The 16,972-nt window shown below is 40.9% G+C and overlaps 1 protein-coding gene across 3 annotated transcripts in view; it reads left to right on the plus strand.

Moving 5' to 3' along the window:
* The window catches only part of HSD17B3 (hydroxysteroid 17-beta dehydrogenase 3), a 153,855-nt gene that overhangs the window by 25,250 nt on the left and 111,633 nt on the right, over window positions 1-16,972 (plus strand). For all 3 annotated transcript variants that reach the window (XM_030193643.1, XM_030193645.1, XM_030193644.1), the window contains exon 2: window positions 14,886-14,932. In XM_030193643.1, the coding sequence (XP_030049503.1) occupies window positions 14,886-14,932 (47 nt within the window). The remainder of the gene's footprint in view (window positions 1-14,885; window positions 14,933-16,972) is intronic.

Raw genomic sequence — 16,972 nt, forward strand, 5'->3', positions numbered from 1 at the left:
TATGTGGCAGAGAACGTGCTTTGAATGTAGAGGCAATCATTGACACCTTCTCACGAGCTGATTTTTTGAAGGGTGCGTACTTTATGCATGTGTGCATTGATTAAAGTATTTCATAATCTATGCATGTTCTTGCTAACTCTGCCCACACTCCACCCAAACTCCATCTCCACATAAGTACATAAGTGGTGCCATACTGGGATAGACCAAAGGTCCATCAAGCCCTATATCCTGTTTCCAACAGTGGCCAATCCAGGTCACAAGTACCTGGCAAGATCCCAAACCAGTGCAATACATTTTATACTGCTTATTCTAGAAATAGAAAAATGGATAAGTAGGTGTCACACAGTACAATGTAACATGAATTTTGGGGATGTCTCATAGATAATAGTTTGGCTGTATGTTGTGACAAAATACTTTTGTCTGTCAGCCGTAGCAGTCTTTAATCATTGACTACCCCCTCCATCCAAATTTTAATGAAAAATGAATATCATGTGAAAAGTACTTAGGGCACATACTTATAATGGTAGGAAGAAAATTATTTGAACTACCACTGATCAATCAACAAAATAACTTATCTTGTGTATCTTGTGAATATAATGAGGAGCATCCAGGAACCTTCGTTATCCCAGGGATAACGAAGGTTCCTGGATGCTCCTCATTATATTCACAAGATACACAAGATAAGTTATTTTGTTGATTGATCAGTGGTAGTTCAAATAATTTTCTTCCTACCATTATAAGTATGTGCCCTAAGTACTTTTCACATGATATTCATTTTTCATTAAAATTTGGATGGAGGGGGTAGTCAATGATTAAAGACTGCTACGGCTGACAGACAAAAGTATTTTGTCACAACATACAGCCAAACTATTATCTATGAGACATCCCCAAAATTCATGTTACATTGTACTGTGTGACACCTACTTATCCATTTTTCTACTTTTTGTACTTGGTTGTTGAGTTTTGATAACTTAATAAGTAGAACGCCTAAATTCTTTTGACAGTATTCTAGAAATAAGCAGTGGATTTTCCCAAATTCATTTTAATAATGGCTTATGGACTTTTCTTTTAGGAAGCTATCCAAATGTTTTTTAAACCCCGCTAACTGCTTTTAACACGTTCTCAGGCAATGAATTCCAGAGTTTAATTACACATTGAGTGCACACTCATTGACAAAGTACACACTATCATATAATGGTGCATAATTTTATTCCAGTTGGTATTTTATAAGAGGTTGTTTACACACATAAGTGACAATATATGTGCATGAATGACTTTATGAAATTGCCTCCTTAGTGTCAGTCTTCTGAAAGGTTTTATGCTGGTGCTGGCTTCACTCAGCTCTTGTCTTTCCAAAGCTTCTTTCAGGCACTGTCTTCTGCGACTGGATTTTTAGATCTGGGTGAACTCACTCTTTATAGTATAGGTACCAACATTTCAAAATAATTGGGAGTGCCAAACATAATACAAATTACCTCTCCTCAGACACAGTGAAGGAGCGTGCCTGATATTGGGGATGCTTAGCACTCATTGGCACCCACAGAGCTGACTCCTTTGCTTCGCAGCCTCTTTCATTTAGTTCGTAAGTCCTCAGTTCATAAGACCCAGTATGGCTATTCTTAAGGACATAAGAATAGCCATACTGAGTCAGACCAGTGGTCCATTTAGCCCCGTATCCTGTTTTCCAAACGGTGGCCAAGCCAGGTCACAAGTACCTGGCAGAAACCCAAGTAGTAGCAACATTCTATGCTACCAATCCCAGGGCAAGCAGTGGCTTCCCCATGTCTGTCTCAATAGCAAACTATGGACTTTTCTTCCAGGAACTTGTCCAAACCCTTTGAAACCCAGATAAACTAACTGCTGTTAGTACAAGATACCAAGAAATGTAGGACTGTTAAAAGAAATGTATTAGCAATATTAGTGAAGTTTATTATTCTAAATGTAATATTTTTAAAGCTTAGTTTAGAAACTAAGGAGCCCTTTTACTAAAATGTGTAAATGGGCTTAACATGTCTTAATGTGGGAGTTTCCCCAAGTGCTAAGCCCAGATTTAGAGCTCCTTTTACTAACTGTTACCGTGTGTTAGCACACCTTAGTAAAAGGACCCCTATATGTGGTAGTATTTAGAAATGACTAAATATTTTTTGAAGTCCCATGCGGAAAAATATTTCTTTTTCAGGTCCATTAGTGCATGGGACTTGCAAAATAATTAAAATGGGAGCACTTAATGCCTCCTATTTAGGAGGCACTAATCTCCTAATTCTATGAAGTCACAAAAAATTGCACGCACAAATTTGGGCGCAAGTGCAATTTAATTGAATTACGAGCCATGTAGTGCTAATAATTGGCATTTTAACAAGCAATTATTGGCACTAATTAGATTTAATTGGAACTTACACACCTAAATTTTAGGCACGAGTAAAAAAAAGAAAAGGAGGGTCATGGGTGGAACAGGGGCGTCATAGTATCTACACGTGTTGTTATAGAATAACAGGGACAGGCGCCTAATTTAGGTGCATACATTTATACCATGTTTCAGTTGCTGCAAATGGCTGTGCCTAAAGTTAGGTGGGAGTCCTGGGCATAAGCACTATTCTATAAGCCATGCCTAACTTTAAGCATGGCTTTAGAATAGCGCTTTTTTCAGCACTGATGTTTTTAGGCGTCACATATAGAATTTAGCCCTAAGTGCTCTCGTGCGCTATCCAGTTTGTGTGCGCTAATGCAAATGCACTAGCTGGATAATGCTTTCACACCCATTCCCTGTCTATGACAACCCCCCCTTCCAAACTATTTTTTTTAAATAATGCATAATTAGCTATCGCAAACTGGCAAATTGCTGCAAAATGCTTTATTGCATTTTTCAGTAAGCCTTTTTCAAGCACTATAAATGTGTTAGCAATTAATATCCTTTAATAAAAGGGCCCCAAAGTATGTTTTCATTTTCAAACCCAAATGCATGAATTGTATTTTGTATTTGAAAGTCATATTACAGAAGAAAGCACAATGCTCACAAAGGCCAGAGGACACTCAATGAAATTACATGGAAATACTTTTAAAACAAACAGGAGGAAATATTTTTTTCACTCTAAGAATAGTTAAGCTCTGGAACTCGTTGCCAGAGGATGAAGTAACGGCGATTAGCATATTTGGGTTTTAAAAAGGCTTGGACAAATTCCTGGAGGAAAAGTCCATAGTCTGTTATTGAGATGTTCATGAGGGAAGCCACTGCTTGCCCTGGAATTGGTAGCATGGAATGTTGCTACTATTTGGGTTTCTGCCAGGTACTTGTGACCTGGATTGGCCACTGTTGGAAACAGGATATTGGGCTGGATGGACCATTGGTGTGACCCAGTATGGCTATTCTTATGTTTTTTATGTTCTAAAAGAACACTGTACCACCCTGCTTAGACACCAACCCATTTAAAACTATATTAGATTTGTTTCCACTTGGATTACAAAATTCAGAAATGAAGTTTTACTGGATTATATGATGTCCACATTTAAGTTTCACTATTTAAGCCCTACAGGGAGTTATACGCTGGAAGAGGCCCCTGGAGACTCTCAGGAGCCCTGTCTCAATTTTTCTGTGACAACAAAGGGGCCTGTTTACTAAAGTGTGTTAAAGTTATGCATTTACTGCACATTATCAGAACAATTCTATGAAGTGCTTACTAAGAGATACATACTGATTACATGCATAATTCATGAGAATAATGGCATAATCATGCATATGTGTGCACATACACATGTACATGCTAGAATTGCACCTAAGCTCTATTCTGTAAATACATGTGTATCTTACATAGTGTGTAATATACAGGTAGGCATACACACATAGAATCTGGGTGGAGTACAGGGCTTTTTTTGAGGGGGCACTTGGGGGTACTGAGTACCGGCACCTTTTCCACTGTCTGCAAACCTTGACCCATGGTTACATAAGTACATAAGTACATAAGTAATGCCATACTGGGAAAAGACCAAGGGTCCATCGAGCCCAGCATCCTGTCCACGACAGCGGCCAATCCAGGCCAAGGGCACCTGGCAAGCTTCCCAAACGTACAAACATTCTATACATGTTATTCCTGGAATTTTGGAGTTTTCCAAGTCCGTTTAGTAGCGGTTTATGGACTTGTCCTTTAGGAATCCGTCCAACCCCTTTTTAAACTCTGCTAAGCTAACCGCCTTCACCACTTTCTCCGGCAACGAATTCCAGAGTTTAATTACACGTTGGGTGAAGAAAAATTTTCTCCGATTTGTTTTAAATTTACTACATTATAGTTTCATCGCATGCCCCCTAGTCCTAGTATTTTTGGAAAGCGTGAACAGACGCTTCACATCCACCTGTTCCACTCCACTCATTATTTTATATACCTCTATCATGTCTCCCCTCAGCCGTCTCTTCTCCAAGCTGTATAGCCCTAGCCTCCTTAGTCTTTCTTCATTGGGAAGTCGTCCCATCCCCGCTATCATTTTAGTCGCCCTTCCCTGCACCTTTTCCAATTCTACTATATCTTTCTTGAGATGCGGCGACCAGAATTGAACACAATACTCAAGGTGCGGTCGCACCATGGAGCGATACAACGGCATTATAACATCCTCACACCTGTTTTCCATACCTTTCCTAATAATACCCAACATTCTATTCGCTTTCTTAGCCGCAGCAGCACACTGAGCAGAAGGTTTCAGTGTGTTATCGACGACGACACCCAGATCCCTTTCTTGGTCCGTAACTCCTAACGTGGAACCTTGCATGACGTAGCTATAATTTGGTTTCTTTTTTCCCACATGCATCACCTTGCACTTGCTCACATTAAACATCATCTGCCATTTAGTCGCCCAGTCTCCCAGTCTCGTAAGGTCCTCTTGTAATTTTTCACAATCCTGTCGCGATTTAACGACTTTGAATAACTTTGTGTCATCAGCAAATTTAATTACCTCGCTAGTTACTCCCATCTCTAAATCATTTATAAATATATTAAAAAGCAGCGGTCCTAGCACGGACCCCTGAGGAACCCCACTAACTACCCTTCTCCATTGTAAATACTGCCCATTTAATCCCACTCTCTGTTTCCTATCCTTCAACCAGTTTTTAATCCACAATAGGACATTTCCTCCTATCCCATGACCCTCCAATTTCCTCTGTAGCCTTTCATGAGGTACCTTGTCAAACGCCTTTTGAAAATCCAGATACACAATATCAACTGACTCCCCTTTGTCCACATGTTTGTTCAGTCCTTCAAAGAATTGAAGTAAATTGGTCAGGCAAGATTTCCCCACACAAAAGCCATGCTGACTCGGTCTAAGTAATCCATGTCCTCGGATGTGCTCTGTAATTTTGTTTTTAATAATAGCCTCTACCATTTTCCCCGGCACCGACGTCAGACTCACCGGTCTATAATTTCCCGGATCTCCCCTGGAGCATTTTTTAAAAATGGGCGTTACATTGGCCACCTTCCAATCAGTTTTTACTCTCTCAGTTGCCCTCCTAAGTTTTTTTTTTTACCGTTCTTCTCATTTTATCATAGTCTCCTTTTTTAAAGTTAAACGCTAACGTATTTTAATGAAAGAGCTCAGGTTCTACAGACAAATTCTGCTTTGTCATAGATTCTATGACTGGTTGCAGGGGTCCTGGCTATTGTGGGGTGAGTCCCTCAATGATCACTCCACCCCTGAACGGTGGCCTGGCATTTGAGTACCGGCACCTTTTTTGCTAGACAAAATGCACTGGTGGAGTATGGTAGGAGTGCAAAGTACTAAAAGTTCTCCCAGGACAAGCAGAACATAGTTTTCTCACATGTGGGTGCCGTTATCTATGGAGCCTTGGTGCGGAGGCTGCCCAGTGTACTGATGATTCCAGAAGCCATTTTCCCGACTTGCGTGGGACCTGCAGATTTTGTCTTCATCCGTGGAACAGTGCAGATTGTCAAACTGTTCGCTTCTGAGAGAGATTTTTTGCTGTTTGCTTTCTTGCTCACTTTATCATAAGTAGCATAGGATCATTTTCTTTTATTTTTCTTGTTTTTCCCTGCCTTGTATTTCTTTATTTTTGGGGCTCTTTTTAGGTTTTCTTAATTCTTTCTGTGGCTCACAGCCCCCTTAGGCCTGAGCTCCTGGCTGTAATTTGTTCTTCAAAAACAAACAAACATATTTTTGACATTTGAGCCATTTGATTTTGCCATGGCTATTATCGCTGTCATGTCCCTGAAACCTTCCAGTGAGTTCAAGCAGTGCCCAGACTGTTCTAGGACCATACCCAGTGTACCTGAATGGAACTTGAGCTACTACTGAAAAAGGTGTGATCAAAATCCAAATAAATGTCGGTGACTGACCCACATGACATGTGCCTAACTTGTGTGGGCTCTTATCACAAGTTCTCTCAGATTTGAGAAGCTGCAGCTTCCACACCATTCCATGGTGGTTGAATCTGCTCTCAAAAGAGCTAGAAGTTCAAGGACACATGCCTCGGATCCCCCAGACAGGAATGATCACACTCTGGAGTCTTTTAGAAGGAATGTTTTTTGAGGCTTAATGCTCATTTCCTGCATCCAGCCTTACCAGCTCTACACGAGCATTTACTTGAAGAACTTGGGAGGCAGTGTGCTGAAGTTTGTGGACACTCTCTCACCGGAGCAGGCTACAGAACTTTTCCAGATAGCCATGAAGCAGGAGTGTCGAAAGCACATTGCTTGGGCCATTTTTTATACTTTTGACATGGCATCCACACTTTCCGCCATAGGTATTGGTATGCACAGACTCTCATGGCTGTGTGTCTTTTGACCTGGAACCAGCAATTCAGGAAAAGGCAGCAGACATCCCTTGCTGATGCGACAATCTTTTTGTGGACAAGGTGGAGGAGATGGCAGATCTCATAAAGAAGAGAACTGATACCATCAGGTCTTCACTCTCAGCCCACTCCTTCTACAGCATCCACTTCTTGGAGGTTTTTGGTCGCAAGCAGAAAGTGTGCCTACTACTCTCAAAGCACCTCCTTCATCCCATCCTCAGCAATAGGCCCAGTCTCCTAACTCCAGTCCTCAGCAGCAACGACCTCTAAAGTCCCAACCAGAGCTAAGTCTAAGCTCCCGTCTAAGTAGGGGACAAGTTTTTGACTGGCTCCAGCAGAACATAGTTGACATAAAAGTGCCCCTCACAGACAGTCTACCTCAGACTAGTGGGTTCTGCAAATAGTCGGGAAGGGTTACACAGTCGACTGGATCAACCTCCTCCAAACTGTTCACCAAGAACGATAAAATTCAGCTCTCAAGATCAGGAAGTGCTCGCACTCAATGTGCTTCCAGTGGACCCCCCCCCCCCCCAAGGGGAAACAAGATATGAATATATATACAAGGCTAGAAGAATGTGATAAAATATGTGGGTGTTTTAAAATTTGGCAATAGGGCAATAGGAGATGTACGTGAAATTTATGAAAGGTAAATCTGACAAGTAGGTAGAGTTACAGTGTGAACCATAGCACGATCGCTTCTTGTACCTTACCTTCCTTACCTACCTTAACTTCCTCTGATCTATGATGAACTCTATCAACCTTATTTACTTCTGTTCTTCCTTTCCCTTTCAAACTACCTGTGTTCCTCTACTTGATATGTTGTGGTTCTTCATTGAATTTGGCAAATAAGCTGTAAGCCATACTATAGGAACATGCTTGCAGCCAAGACAGTAATGAACTTCAAAATGTATTCATATATTTATAGCATTTGATTATATGCTTCAACATCAATAAAGTTCACAGGAAGTTGCAACAAAACATTTTGCAATACCACACACAAACCCACACTCGTCATGTAAATTAAAATCCTACTCCAAAGCTGATCGATCCCCAGTCTCCAAATAACCATCCGTACCTCACCAATACAACCACTCCAACAACCTACAACACTTTATCCCTGACCAAAAGATTTTGCAGAACAGTCATGCTTTGTCTGCAGGTGAAATGTCCCTTTCTAACTGAAGACTCAGGAACTAAGTTCCACATTTTAGGGCTCCACATAGGCAAAAGCCCATTGACTTACACTTTACAACTGAATTGGTAAGATATACAATTGCTGTATATAAGTCTTACTAAAGACCACGTTGACAAGAGAGGTGATTTCACCCAGCATTCAAGTGGGATTCACACTGCTGAAGTCATCTGATTGGAATCTGTTTTGGCGAGAGAGAAGCATGAAGAGACCGAAAACATTTTTGGAAGTATATTTGTTTACATTGTTTTGAACTATTTGATGGGATTTTTCAAAATCTTGTCTAATGGAATCATCAAAGCAATGAAATGAAATGCATAAGGAAAAGAAATATAATCAGTGGATGTTCTGTCAGACACCTGTCCAGTAATATTGACATAAAGGGGGCTATGCATAAAAGCTTAGAGTGCATGCTAACTAACGTCTCGGAGCCCTCACAGAATAATATATTTACAGACTGTAGGGTTACCATATGGCTCCAGAAAAAAGAGGACAGATTAAGCAATGAAAGCAATAGAAGTAAAAGAGGCAAAATAGCTCATTTTCTCACACTGCCATTGGAGGAACAGCCTGATAGACCGATAGGCTGAGAACCAGGAGAATGTATTCAAATCTCAGTATAGCTCCTTGTGACTGGCAGGTGACTTGACCCTCCATTGCCTCGGATACACACTTGACTGAAAAAAAAATACCTAATGTACCTGAATGTACACTGCTTCCGTGGTTTTCAGGCAGTGTGTAAGAAATAAAATTTAAAACACGTATATAAAAAACTTCCATTTTTTTTGAATGAGTCTTTAACGGTTTAAAAAAAAACAGTTCCTGCTTTTTTTAAAATAAACAATTTGCTTTCGTAACCTAAGGGCAGCCTCTCGGCACTAGCAAAGCGAGCAGGTGCTTGGGGAAGCACATTTTCAGGAGTGGCATTTTCAGCCATCATTTTGACAAGTAAAGTCTAAGCATGTGTATTCATATTCGGTTCATTAATGTGTTTGAAAACTTTAGTTCATGTAAAATCAATTTATGCATGTTAACTTATGAATTAACATACACACAATCAAATGCCAATGCAGAAAGCTACCGCAGGCATGGTTAATGAGCAGACTGCACACTCGTTAAGGGTTGCATGATGCAGAAAAGATTTTAGCCTATGTTTCTTTAAAGAATAGGCTCCTCTAGGTACCTATGAGGGGCATTTTCGATATGACATCTAAGTCCGACTTTGGATGTTTTGCTCAAAATGTCTAGAATCCAAATAGCAAATATAGCGATATTCGAAACAACAAAACATCTATTTTGTTTTTGAAAATGGCCACTTGCTAGATGTTTTTGTGCTCTGTGTGTTTACCTTTTTGGTCCATTTTCACAAAAAAAAAAAAAAAGTCCAAGTGAAAAAGCATAAATTCAAGCCACTGGGATGTAGGAGAAGCCAGAATTCTTAGTAGACAGGCCACACAAACATCCCAGCAGTGCAGTGGGGCACCCAAGAGACACTGCAGTGGACTTCACATAAAACCTCCTGCGTACACATCTCACCATTGCTCCCTTATATCATGTGTTATGAGAAATCCTTAAGATTGTTGAAGGCTTTAACTTGATAGTTGGATGGCTTTATGTCTATGTTTATTTTTGGGGGTTTAATATATTGCAATTAGCTGTCTTTGCAGGTCAATGAAGTTTACAATTTAACAACAATCAGTTAGAAAGGAACACCATTGATCATAAAAAGAAAGTGTATGCATCCATACCTTAAAAGGAAAGGAATCTAAGGGATAGGTAAACTAAAAGCAGGATAAACATGCTTGTAATTCTCCAGGAAACAGCAGACACACACGATGCTAAAATAGGTGCCCACAATGCTGTTCAAAACAGAGGGTCTTAAGGAGAGATTTAAATTTAGTAAGGTATTGTTCTGAGTGAAGGCAGGTGGAAAGTTATTCCAGAGCATTGCGACAAGGAAGTAGCTGATTGTCTGGTGGTCGCATGCTGGACAACACAAGGCGGCGGAAGAATCATTCGGTTTGAATTGAGAGAACAAAGGGATCAAGTAGGTGTATAAGGTATTGTATGGGCCGATAAGTAGGGAGGGGTGCCTTGATGATGAGCCTCATGAGCTAAACAGAGGACTATATTCTGAGGTTGACAGGTAACCAGTGTAAGTGGAATAAAAGTGGAGGGATGTGGTATGACTGACGAACTTTGCATAAAAACAAGCTGCTGTGTTCTATAGTATCTGTAAGCACTTGATCTGTGATTCTGGCAAACCTGCATAAATAGTGTTACAGTAATCAATGTGGGATATCATAAGAGCATGTACAAGGGTGTGGAGGGCAGCAAAGTCTAAAACATTTCTAAGTGAATAGATGCAACGGAGAGCACAGAAACCAAATTGAAGAACTTTGGAGGTTTGTTACTGAAACGTGAGACCAGATTCAATAATAATTCCTGGATAATGGAAAGACTTGACTGGTGAAATCAGCTTACCAAGGAGAAAAAGGGATATTTGAGATTGGGAGAAGGCACCAGTAATTCAGCATGCAATGGTTTTGTCTAAATTAAATTTGTTAGTTTGTAGCTAGAAAGCCAGTTAGCCACTAAAGAGACCCTGTTTAGAGAGACCATGTTTAGAGAGACCATGTTTAGAGAGTTTACACCATGAGAAGGAAGAGGATCCAGAGCACAAGTTGTGATGTGAAGAGAAGGTAGCAGAGTAGAGAACAATGTGAGAGAAAATTGAGAATTTATTCCAGGTGGATACTGTAAACAGAAAATCATGGCAACTGGAGTTTGTGCCAGTATTGGCAGTGATCTCAAGAGAAAATGAAGTGGGAACGATGACCAATGTAAAGGAGCTGCATAGTAGTTTTATTTTACTTTGAAAGTAAGTGTCAAATATGTCAGCTGAAGGAGTTGCTGAACAAGTACTGGGGGGAGGGGAGATGGGTAAGTCTCTGTACAGTGTCAAAAGTTGTTTACTGGTATTGGTTGAAGTATGTATCATACGACTATAATACATTTTCTTAGCTGATAATTGTAGGATCTGTTTCAAGATTTGACCATGGCTAGGGTTTGAGATTTTTTTTTTTGCGCCCCAGGCACTCTGCACATCTCGGTTGTTGTTTGAGGAGGTGCAGCCCTCTATGGTACCATGGTTGATTGCGAGTGGAGGTACATTTTAAAGGCATGGGTGGAGCAAAAGTGTCGAATTAGGAATAAAACCGTAGAGAAACAAAGAGGTGTACCTCACAGATGGTGTCAAAAAACGTCTTTATTACAATAATCTTCAGAAACAATAAAGGATCTCCTTTGTTTCTGAAGATTACTGTAATAAAGAAGTTTTTGGACACCATCTGCGAGAGGTTCCTCTTTGTTTCTCTACTGTTTTATTCCTGGCTGGCGTCTTCCATCCGTGGCGTTTTTTCCTTCAGTTTGTGGCAAACATTATTCCAGCTAATAGCCTGTTCATTCAGGGAAAGTAATGCAAAATCTGTGGGGAAAAAAGAGGAAAGGGAAGGGTAATCTAGAGTGTTTAGGACATTTAGCCGTCTTGAGTAGAGAGTATAGTCAGAGATTTGTGGTACTAGGTTCATAGAGTGTAGGGAAAAGTGGAGAAATAAATGATCAAACCAAGAAACATTGTGAGAAGACAAATGGTGTAGGGAAAAAGTGTTTGAATGACTAGAAATACTGTACAGAAAAAATGTCTGAATTACTAGACAAGACCAGGTCAAGAGTGTGACCTGCTTGATGAGTAGGGAAATTGATATTGGTGGAGGCCTAAGTTAATAAAAGAGAGAAGAGAAGCAGCAAGGGCTGAGATAGCCTCATCAATATGAGCATTGAAGTCAACAACAATTAGTTCTGGGAATCTTGTAGCTGCATCTGCAAGAGATTGTTGTTATTTAGATGTTATTGTACACCTTATATCATCTTGTTTTACCCTGCCTTGAGCTAAAACAGTGGCTAAGTGAGTTATAAATGTTGTAATTAATTAAATCAAATGAATGTAAATTAAATAGAATTGACTTCAGCATTGATCTTGAGGCATTCTACTACTCACCTTTCTTTTCTCTGAGAAGATCCCATTTACCATCACCCTCTGTTGCTGGTCAGTCAACAAGTTTCTATTCCAGTTCAGCACTTTGGGTCCTAACTTTAGCCCATTCTGTTTACTCATGAACTTCCTATGAGGCACCATATTAAAGCTTTTGCTGAAATCCAAGTAGACTACATCTAGCGTGTATCCTCAATACAGTTCTCTGGTCAGTTAAAGAAATCAATCAGATTTGTTTTGTACAATTCTCATTTAGTATAATCATGTTGCCTCAGATCTTGCAACCTGTTGAATTCTAGATTGTTCACTATTCTTTACTTTTCCAGTCATTGAAGTGAGGCTTACCAGCTTGTAGTTTCCACTTCTCTGTCACCATTTTTGTGAAGAGGGACTATATCTACTCTTCTCCAATCTGTGGAACCTCTTCTGTTTCCAAGGATTTATTAAACAAATCCTTAAGTGGACCCTGCCAGAACTTCTCTGCACTCCCTCCATATCCTGTGATGTATTTCATTGGGCCCTAAGGCTTTGTCTACTTTCGGTTTTTCAAGTTGTTCATAAACACTTTCTTCCGTGAATGATGCTATATCTACTCTATATACCTTTGTCAACCTGGTCTTTCTCCAGGATTTCTTCTGTGAACATAGAATAGAACTATTTGTTTAGTATGTTCACTTTTTCCTCTTCACTCTCCTTTCCCCAACATCCCTGTAAATGCCCTGTCACCTATTTTTACATCTCTAGCCTTTTTTTATCTGCTTGTGCTTTTGCCAGCTGTATTTCTGTCTTTACTTCTGTGAGTTTTGTCTAGCATTCTTTTCTATGTTCCTTTTCTTGTGATCTCTGTATTTCATGAATGTTATCTCTTTTGCCTTTATTTTTTTTCAGCCAAATGTTTGGAAAACCGTATTGTGTGCCTTTTCCTCTTGCTTTTTATTATTTTCAATGGGGGGCATAATCGAAAGGGACGCCCAAGTTTTCCTGAGGACGTCCTCGCAGGACGTCCCCAGACAGGGGCGGGGAAACCCGTATTATCAAAACAAGATGGACACCCATCTTTCGTTTCGATAATACGGTCGGGGATGCCCAAATCGTGAAATTTAGGTCGACCTTGGAGATGGTCATCCTTAGAGATGGTCGTCCTTGATTTTCAGCGATAATGGAAACCGAGAACACCCATCTCAGAAACGACCAAATCCAAGCCATATGGTCGTGGGAAGAGCCAGCATTCATAGTGCACTGGTCCCCCTCACATGCCAGGACACCAACCAAGCACCCTAGGGGGTACTGCAGTGGACTTCAGAAATTGCTCCCAGGTACATAGCTCCCTTACCTTGTGTGCTGAGCTCCCCAACCCACTCCCCACAACTGTACACCACTACCATAGCCCTTAGGGGTGAAGGGGGGGCACCTACATGTGGGTACAGTGGGTTTCTGGTGGGTTTTGAAGGGCTCACATTTACCACCACAAGTGTAACAGGTGGGGGGGGGGGGGGGGGGGATGGGCCTGGGTCCGCCTTCCTAAAGGGCACTGCACCCACTAAAACTGCTCCAGGGACCTGCATACTGCTGTCATGGAGCTGGGTGTGATATTTGAGGCTGGCATAGAGGCTGGAAAAATATTAAAAAAAAAAATTTTTTTTGAGGGTGGGAGGGGGTTAGTGACCACTGGGGGAGTAAGGGGAGGTCATCCCCGATTCCCTCCGGTGGTCATCTGGTCATTTAGGGCACATTTTTGTGGCTTGGTTGTAAAAAAAAAAGGACTAAGTAAAGTCGTCCAAGTGTTCGTCAGGGACGCCCTTCTTTTTTCCATTATCGGCTAAGGACGCCCATGTTTTAGGCACACCCCAGTCCTGCCTTCGCCAAGCCTCAGACACGCCCCCGTGAACTTTGGTCATCCCCGCGACGGAAAGCAGTTGAGGATGCCCAAAATCGGCTTTCGATTATGCCGATTTGAGCGACCCTGTGAGAAGGACGCCCATCTTGCGATTTGTGTCGAAAGATGGGCATCCTTCTCTTTCGAAAGTAAGCCTGTATATTCCATTTTAGCTCTTAAACCATACCGTGTGATGATCACTACTGCCCAGGTGGGCACCCAACTGGAAATTAGAAACACTTTCTTCATTTTTGAGCACTTCTCCTTTTGGTTCTGTCACATTTGACTGAACAGAGCACTTTGAATGGCATCCACAATCACTCTATTGCTTTCTAACTCTACATATGGGAATAGGAGCCAATACAGATAAACAAGTCTATTGGGTGAAATCCAGACTGAGCTTAGTGTAGGTGGGAAAAACAATGTTAGTTTGTGGTGAAAGTACAGATGATATAGAATCAACAGAGACCGACACAGAAGTTCCGATGAGTCAGCCTACATATACATACACACATACACATCATACTAGAGCACGATTGTAAACAGCCATACTTTGCATAGCTTTTGAAATAAAACCTGATCTTAACTTTCATGTTTTGCTAGATGGCTGGGTCAGGGGCAAATAATACAGTTCCTCACCAAGGCCGAGAAACTGTATTTTTTTGCCCCTGACGCAGCCAGGGAGTTTTTAATGAGTTAATAATGACTGCTTTCTTAAAGATCTGCTTCTCTTTTGTTCTTCATATCACTAAATATGTTAAGTGTAACCAATATGATCTGTCCATAGAGCATACTGACAGTTGACTCAGATTTAAAATCAGGTATTTTGTGGATCATGTCTCCTTGCATATAAAGACGTGTTTCTATATTACAATGTTGTACACTCAGCATCCTTTATTTTTGTTAGAACAGATCCAAACCACAAAACAGCAAAGGAACTACAGATACTAAATTCTTTTTTTTGTTTGTTTTGCAGTAGTGACTGGAGCAGGGGATGGAATTGGAAAAGCATATGTACTTGAGGTAAGAAGATGATGGAAGATTGACATGGAGAGATAGATACTGTAAGAGATATAGAACAGACCACATATGCCAGATAAAAAAATAGTAAACAATTTATGCCCAACATGGCCACGTTTCGCCTATAAGGATGCACCAGGGGCGAATAACTGTAGAACAGACATAAATAAAATAAAAATCAAATAGTACATAGTTTTAAATCATAATAAATACACTAAAATTCATACATATATTATACAAAGGTAAAGGGCCCTGTTTACTAAGCCACACAAACATTTTAGCGTGTGCTAATGCTAGAGACACCCACAGGAATATATATTGGGTGTTTCTATTGTTAGCGTGCGCCAGGGGTGTATCTACGTGGGACCTGGCCCCCCCACCGCCAAACCCTTTGACCCCCCTCCCACCACCAACCCTCCCCTGCCGTTGGGTACCTTTGCTGGCAGGGGCCCCCAACCCCCACCACCCGAAGTCCTCTTCTTCAGCGCGACCGCGTTGCTGATCTGCAAGGCTTCTGTTTCTCTGAGTCTGACGTCCTGCACGTTGTGACACAAAAGCTATGGCAAACATGTGAATGGACTCTTTAGCCATTAAAAAGAAGATGACAGTGTGTACTGAGAACTTTACAGGTGAACTGAATTTAACTTATAATTCAATGCTAAGTGTTATGAAGCACAGTAGTATTCATTCACGCTCTGTGATAATAGTGGGTGAGAAAACCAGATATGACACTCCTAGAGGGAATGAATCAAAAGCATTTCCCTCAAGAATTATGAGTAATATTGGAAAATCTACAAAAATATATACATAAAGTATATTACATAAGTACAAAAGTATTGCCACATGGGGACAGACTAAAGGTCCCTCAAGCCTAGCATCCTGTTTCCAGCAGTGGCCAATCCAGGTCACAAATACCTGGCAAGATCCTGAAAAAGTGTGGAGTGGAGGAGTGGCCTAGTGGTTAGGGTGATGGACTTTGGTCCTGGGGAGCTGAGGTACTGAGTTTGATTCCCACTTCAGGCACAGGCAGCTCCTTGTGACTATGGGCAAGTCACTTAGCCTGCCATGAGTGGGAAAGCACAGGGTACAAATGTAACAAAAAAAAGTTCAATACATTTTATGCTGCTTATCCCAGAAATAGCAGTGGATTTTCCCCAAGTCAATTTAATAATGGTCTATGGTCTTTTCCTTTAGGAAGCCATTCAAACCTTTTTTAAACCCTGCTATGTTAACCGCCTTTACCATTCTCTGGCAACAAATTCCAGAGTTTAATTACACGTTGAGTGAAGAAAGATTTCTCTGATTCGTATTAAATTTACTACTTTGTAGCTTCATCGCATGCTCCCTAGTCCTAGTACTTTTGGAAGGAGTAAGCAAACGATTCACGTCTACCCGTTCCACTCCACTCTTTATTTTATAGATCTCTATCATATCTCCCCTCAGCTGTCTTTTCTCCAAACTGAAGAGCCCTAGATGCTTCAGCCTTTCCTCATAGGGAAGTCGTCCCATCCCCTTTATCATTTTCGTTGCACTTCTCTGTACCTTTTCTAATTCCACTATATCTTTTTTGGAGATGCAATGACTGATAAACTTTAAAAAGTCTCAGATTCAAAATTCAAATAATTGAAAAAGGAACAGACTAGAAAACAAACTACAGTTCTCACAGCCTCAACAATCCTCCGCATGAGTGTTCTGAAATGGTCAGCCAAGCTTGAGGCAATCAAGCTTTTTAACCGCTGAGCTGAGGTCAAAGCAGGGGCAGACTGACAGTGATCTGGGCCCCAGGGCAATAAGGATCATTGCCCCCCCAAACTCCCCCCCCCCATCCCATCCCATCTCACTCAGACTCTACTACTACTACTACTTGACATTTCTAAAGCGCTACTAGGGTTACGCAGCGCTGTACAATTTAACATAGAAGGACAGTCCCTGCTCAAAGGAGCTTACAATCTAAAGGACAAATTTACAGACTCTGGTTCTACATTTGTTCTTTTTGTTACTATGTGCTTGTAACTCACGCTATACTTGAGTTTGCATTTAGGA

This window comes from Microcaecilia unicolor, chromosome 2, assembly GCF_901765095.1.
Source record: "Microcaecilia unicolor chromosome 2, aMicUni1.1, whole genome shotgun sequence".
NCBI classification, from domain to species: domain Eukaryota; kingdom Metazoa; phylum Chordata; class Amphibia; order Gymnophiona; family Siphonopidae; genus Microcaecilia; species Microcaecilia unicolor.